The sequence below is a fragment of the Lynx canadensis genome, chromosome A1, assembly GCF_007474595.2.
Source record: "Lynx canadensis isolate LIC74 chromosome A1, mLynCan4.pri.v2, whole genome shotgun sequence".
Taxonomy (NCBI): domain Eukaryota; kingdom Metazoa; phylum Chordata; class Mammalia; order Carnivora; family Felidae; genus Lynx; species Lynx canadensis.
The window spans coordinates 83,775,645-83,782,918 of NC_044303.2; the positions used below are offsets into that span (position 1 = coordinate 83,775,645).

The following is a 7,274-nucleotide window of genomic DNA, read 5'->3' on the forward strand; positions in this document are numbered from 1 at the left end:
CGCAGTCTGTGGAGCGCGCACCACCTCGCCGCCCTTCCTACCCTCTTCCTTGGGCTTCTCGTCTGCACTTGGCTCTGGTGACTCCGTTCTGCTAATCCTCTGGCGGTTTTCTGGGTTATTTAGGCAGGTGTAGTTGGAATCTAAGTGATCAGCAGGACGCCCGTGAGCCCAGCGTCCTCCTACGCCGCCATCTTCCTCTCTCTCGAGGATACATTTCTTATATTGCTCTTTTTCTTTTCCTTTTTCTTCTTCTGCATAATTAAACCTTCCCTCCAGGTTAATCCTTCATTAAGAGCATGGCCACAATATCCACAATGGCTCCTATTTGTCATCCACATGAGAAGAAGACATTGTCAAAACACATCTCCTGACACTTTTTGTGTACATTTGAACCTGCCCATTGCCCTCTTCAGAGCTCCAGTCACATCCTTGTTCCTCAGACTGTAGATGAGTGGATTCAGCATTGGTGTAAGGATTGTGTAGAACACAGAGAAGACTGTATCCTGGGCTGGGCTATGGTAAGAGTGTGGCAACATGTAGGTGTACATGGCAGCCCCATAGAATAAGGTCACTACTGTCATGTGAGATGAACAGGTGGCAAATGCCTTCTTTCTTCCCTCAACTGAACTCATGTGGTGGACTGTGGTCAAGATTTGGGCATAAGAAGCAATCACCACAGAGAAAGGAATCAGCAACATCAGGACACAGCACACATACATTACTGTTTCATAGAGGGCTGTGTCTGCACATGCCAAACTCAAGACTGCAGGTGCCTCACAAAAGAAATGGTTAATTTCCCGGGAGTTGCAGAAAGGAAAGGTCATGGTTATGGGAGTTAGAAGGAAGCCATCCAAAAAGCCTCCAAACCAGGAACCTACTATGATCATCCAACAGACCTGGCGACTCATAAGGACAGGGTAGCGAAGGGGGTTACAGATGGCCACATAGCGGTCATAGGCCATGAGGCCCAGTAGGAAGAACTCAGCTCCCACAAGGGTGAGGTAGAGGAAGTGCTGAGCTGTGCACCCCATAAAGGATATGGTTCTTTGACCCAGCAGATAATCAACCAGCATCTTGGGCACAATGGTGGAGATGTACATCATGTCAATGAAGGAGAGATGGCTGAGAAGGAAGTACATAGGAGTGTGCAGTCGTGAATCAGTGTGGATCAGGAAGATCATAATCCCATTGGCCATCAATGCAGTGAAAAAGATGATAGAGACAATGGCAAAGAGAAGGCCTGAGATGTCCTTCTTGTTGAACAGTCCCATCAAGGTGAAGTCTGTAGAGGATGTGTTGTACACTTCCATGGATCCCATGATGGTGCTGCTGTGACCTAGAATCTTCCAAATAAAATGAGAAATTCGCAGGGAATTAATATAAGGACATATAGGTTGATTGTTAAGTAAAAACTTGCAAAAGTCTGAAGAAAATACCTAAAAATATTTCCTTACAATTTTGATGCTATATCTATCATTTAATCTATTATAGAATGTTTTTACATAAAATTGATCACCTTAAATCAATAATTATTTAAATACATTTGACAAGATTATGTCAACAGATGCTATTGTACTATAGTGATACATATAACAACACATAGGGTATAAACCATATTGTTATTCTGTTAAACATACCCTAGTCTGGTGTGTGCATGTGTGTGTGCATGCGTGTGTGTGTGTGTGTGTGTGTGTGTGTGTAACTACTATGTTAGTTTAAATTGGCGTCCTTATTAAATGAATCTTTTTTTAAGTTTATTTATTTTGAGAGAAAGGGAGAGAGAAGAGTGAGCAAGGGAGGGGCAGAGAGAGAAGTTGAGAGAGAATCCCAAGCAGGCTCCACATTGTGCAGTGCCTACTGCATGGCTCCATCCCACAAACCATGAGATCATGACCGGAGCCAAAATCAGGAGTCAGACCTTCAACTGACTGAACCACCTGAGTGCCCCAAAGGAATCATTATCATAATCAACAATACCACCATCTTAAAAAATCCCAGCACTGATGATAAGTAGTCTATCTCTGCCATTTAGTTACAAATGACTGATTGTCAATGTGGACTGTGAGAATTTGAGAATTATGAGTATTCTTTTGATACTATTTCATCTGTGTTGCAGACAAAATTGTATGGGAGAAAATGGGAAATAGAAACCACTCTTGCAAACTCAGAAAAAAAAAGAGGCAATCACTCTTGTAGAATTATTTTATTTTTAAGAAATAAATTTAAATTTAGGATGATGAAGAATTGGCATTATTATGTATTAGCATCAGCATTCGCTATTTATTAGTATTTAGTATTTGCAATTAGGATTCAGAGGAAATAACACAGGGACATACATGGTTAGCCATAAACCACCTGCTATTTTTGGAAATTGAATTTTTTTCATATAGATTGGTAATTAAAAATACTGATCATATTTTACTTAATTTCAAGTGGTGATAAAAGAAAAAAATCTACAACAAGCTTTTTGAAAGTTAATTATTATTTTCATATGTTTAACATTAAGTATGTCAAGGTAAGATATATTTTACCAATGTGTTTTTAAGGTAGATTGACCAAACTAATCCATTCCTGTAAATATTATACAAATATGAGCATTTGAATTAATTGCACAGAAAAGAAAATGCTATTAAGAATAATTACAGGGGTACCTGGGTGGCTTAGTCAGTTGAATGTCTGACTCTTGATTTTTGGCTCAAATCATGATCCAAGGGTGGTGGAATCAAGCCCTGCATTGGACTCCATACTGAGTATGGAGAGAGATTCTCTCTCTCTCTCTCTGCTCCTCTTCCCTGTTGTGCACACTCTCTCTACCTATTCTATCTTATTTAAAAATTTAAAAAGAATAATTAGAAAAACACTGTAAAAAGTTTACTTTGTGCCAAGTGCTTCATTTCGATTGACTTGTTGAGCTTCACAATAAACCTAAGAAGTGAGGAACTATAACCCTCATTTCACTGATGGCAGAATTGTGAATAATGTTCTTCTGGTCACACATACTCTTAATGGCAGGGATGTTTGGACCAGGCAGCCTCAAATCATTCTGTGCTCCTACCTACAATCCAAAAAATTAGGCATTTACATTATCTGTCAAATTAAATGTGCCAACAATGTAAATCTGTGAATTTTTTAACTATATGCAATAATTAATATTGCTAATGAAATATGTCATAATTGAGAATATACCGCACAAATTATTATACTCAAGACTGCTGTTTTTAATAGAATAAACTCTATTTTTCTCTTTTATCTTTTTATGTGTATGAATTTCAAACTATTTGAAACACATTTTATAAATTTCCCTGACACCATATACCATGTCATCATCATTTCCAATCGGCCTCATTTCCTTTACCTTTCTAATTAAAATATGTATCTAAAGGGAAAATGCTGTCAAGTTTATGGAATAGCCTAAATATAAGTTGTATTCTGTTTCCACACCTTTCACATTTTCAGTCTAACTCTTATGCACTAAATTCCCAGTAACAGAGGCAAAATTATGTATTCCTTTACAAGGTCAAGTAGTTTTCCCTGTTCATCATTCACATGCATTCCAAAATATTTTAAAAATATCTATCTTTCTGTTTTTTTTTTCTCTATCTCATCCTATAGTCCTAGCATAACAAAGGCAAACTCTAAAGTCTTCTCTATTTTGCATCTGGCTGGCCTTACTCTCCTTTTTGCACATAAAAGTTATAAATGGTCAGAGAGCAAGTCCTGTTTGGTTAAATCTGTTATTTTACTATGAGGAAACATGATGAGAAGGACCCATACTTATTAAATTTCTGCTGAGAACAGATTATATACTTTGTTATGGTTAGTACAAATGAAAATAATCAGAAAATGTCTAGATTAATTATGTGACCTTATACAGGAATTTTCTTCTGCAATATTATAGTAGACATAGAGTAAAGCAAAATTTAGAATCAGATGAATTGAGTTCTTCTACTCATGTTAATGCTGTTACCTTGGATTCTCTCCCCCAAACACTCTGAGCCTCAGTTTCCATTTATATTAGATTTATTTTTTTAATTTTTTAATGTTTATTTATTTTCAGAGAGAGAGAGGGAGAGATTGAGGAGACAAAGTGAGTGATGGAGGAGCAAAGAGAGAGGGAGACACTAAATCTGAAACAGGCTTCAGGCTCTGATGTCAGCACAGAGCCCGATGTGGGGCTCGAACTCAGGAACCATGAGATCATGACCTGAGTTGAAGTGGGACACTTAAACGACTGAGCCACCCAGATGCCCCTAGATTTAGATAATATAATATACAGGGCTACTCTATGGATCAAATGAGAAATTCTTAGATGAGAATATTTTATACAATGCAAAGTAAAATGCCAATGTTTTACCCATATATGTTAGTTATTTCAAAACTATTGGTATGTGAGAATCTCCAATTTCTTATTTAAGTAGTCCACATATTCAACTAAAATACATGGATTTGAATTGCAAAATAGTCTTTGAATTCAATTCTATGGGCTCTGGAATTCCTGGCAAAACTATTTCAGCCATTAAATTCTATATTTTTTCTCTAATTATGTCTTCACTTGAAGGAAATCTCCTTTAGCATAAATTCTCAGAAATATGTACATCACATTTAAGCCTGAAGAGAATCTGAACATCTATGAAAAGCATATATGCTTGGGCTGGAAATTATGAGAACATAAGAAAAAAGTTATTAAGTAGCACCAGAGTGGCTCAGTAAGTTAAGCATCTGACTCTTGACTTCAGCTCAGGTCCATGGGTTCCAGCCTTGCATCGGGCTCCATGCTGATAGTATGGAGCCTGCTTGGGATTCTCTCTCCTCTCTCTGCCTCTCTCTCTTTCTTTCTCTTTCTCTCTTTCAAAATAAATAAATAAATAAAATTGAAAAAAAGACAAAAAATTAAATGAAATTGACATGACTTTATTGGATGAAATTGTTTCAGAACTTACTTAAGTTATATTTGTTACACTATGTCACAAATTTTTAAAAAATGTAATACATTTATTTTATCTTGACATTCGCAAATATTCCCTTATTTTGTAAGGAGTACACATTTGATTGAGTAGAGATGTTTGAAATTACTTCTCCTACCTAACTTGAAGTCAGGATATGATTCTTGCTCAGGCCTGGGATGATCACTAAGCCCATCCTTTTAATAAAATTACAATGGGATCTCTAAGTTGTAAGTTGCAGCCTTTCCCTGATTCTATATGACCACTGGTGAACTTTCTGCCAAATGAAAGAACATACTTCATGTTCTTTCAGTGCAACAGGTCCATTGCTAGGAAGCTCTGTGCTCACTTGCATTAAGAATTGCCTCATGAAACTTCCATCTTTGGCTTCTAGATCTACTCAGAAGCAGCTTCTTCCCTTTTTAACTTTCAGCCTTTCATAATGTGAATATGGTTATAATCTTTCTTCATGCTTTTCTGTATCAAGCTTCCTGACTACCATATGAATGCACTCATGAAGACCTTGCCAGAATGCTCAAGTTTCAGACACTAACTTGAGATGATCTTTGACAATGTCCATTTTAAAACGCAATATCTCAATTTCAGCAACTACTTCATGTGAAGCTTTTCCGATGCAGAATACACTAAGAATATTACTTTTATATTTTTATATCAGATTAATCACACTGTTGACACATTATGTACACATTAAAACTCTTCTGGTTGGTTCGGGGCGCCTGGGTGGCGCAGTCGGTTGGGCGTCCGACTTCAGCCAGGTCACGATCTCGCGGTCCGGGAGTTCGAGCCCCGCGTCAGGCTCTGGGCTGATGGCTCAGAGCCTGGAGCCTGTTTCCGATTCTGTGTCTCCCTCTCTCTCTGCCCCTCCCCCGTTCATGCTCTGTCTCTCTCTGTCCCAAAAATAAATAAACGTTGGAAAAAAAAAAATTAAAAAAAAAAAAAAAACTCTTCTGGTTGAATTATTATATGAGAGTTCTCAAGCCAGGTCAATTCTTAGTTGTGCAGTTTTTTTTAATGTTTATTTATTTTTGAGAAAGAGAGAGACAGACAGAATGCGAGTGAGGGCAGGGCAGAGAGAGAGAGAGAGAGAGGGAGGGAGAATCTGAAACAGGCTCCAGGCTCTGAGCTGTCAGACATGGAGCCTGATGTGGGGCTCAAATCCATGAGCTGTGAGATCATGACCTCAGCCCAAGTCAGATGCTTAACTGAATGAGCCATCCAGTTACCCTCATACTTGTGAAGTTTTTAAAATAAATGCAAGGGGCGCCTGGGTGGCGCAGTCGGTTAAGCGTCCGACTTCAGCCAGGTCACGATCTCGCGGTCCGGGAGTTCGAGCCCCGCGTCAGGCTCTGGGCTGATGGCTCAGAGCCTGGAGCCTGTTTCCGATTCTGTGTCTCCCTCTCTCTCTGCTCCTCCCCCGTTCATGCTCTGTCTCTCTCTGTCCCAAAAATAAATAAACGTTGAAAAAAATTTAAAATAAATGCAAAACCTTACATTTAACCCTAAATCTTTTTTATATTTCTAAATTCTGCAAAAATTGTAATCATCCATAATCAAATCAAATTGAATAAGAAAGACATAATTATTAGACAGTAAAATGTCAATGTAATCAGACAATTTCACCAAGTGTCTATTATTGTTTACAACATCAATCCAAGAAGGGACTTAGAACTATATTCCTTTGTTGACCATGTAGTCCTCCTGCCAGAACCTCTAAAGAGATCACACACTTGGATAACCATTGGATAACCATAATTAGAGAGACCCACTCTTTCTGATTAAAGTTTATTCCATGGTATGGTGGACATTTAAAAAAATGTTTCTGAAACACTATCAGAGTGGAACTGAAATATACAAGTATCTGTACAACCTTTAAAATCATTATGGAAGAGTGATATGTAGAATGTTTGCATCACTGACAATGCAAGCGCTCTGAGCTTGAAGTCAGAGGACCTACAGGAGTCTGCCTATGTGTCATTAAGGCAAGTACCTCCATCTTCCAAACTTCAGTTTTCTTTTCTGTAAAAAGAGTGCAAGGATACAAATACAATCATGCCAGTGCTGGTGGTGATGGGAGCTCCAGGAGGGAATTAGGAAGACTTTTCATAATTGATGCCGTATAAACTAAGACTAAATGCAAGTTTTTCATTTAAATTTTCTGTGTCTTTCCAATAGTATTGCCCTTTTCCCATCCAATTAATAAGGTCAATTTTTGCTTAAGTCATTAAAAAAAGAAAAAAAAAGAGAAAAGGAAAGATTTTGCTAAGATCATGTACACACAGACATAAACAGGTATTATTAGGAAAGAATATT

General features: G+C 37.8%; 1 protein-coding gene across 1 annotated transcript; it reads right to left on the minus strand.

Annotated features, from left to right (window-relative positions):
• Window positions 1-353: 353 nt before the first annotated feature.
• Window positions 354-1,437, minus strand: LOC115499972 (olfactory receptor 2T1). The gene has a single exon (XM_030294292.1). It carries the CDS (start codon window positions 1,317-1,319, stop codon window positions 354-356), a length of 966 nt encoding a protein of 321 aa, XP_030150152.1. The 5' UTR covers window positions 1,320-1,437.
• Window positions 1,438-7,274: the final 5,837 nt, after the last annotated feature.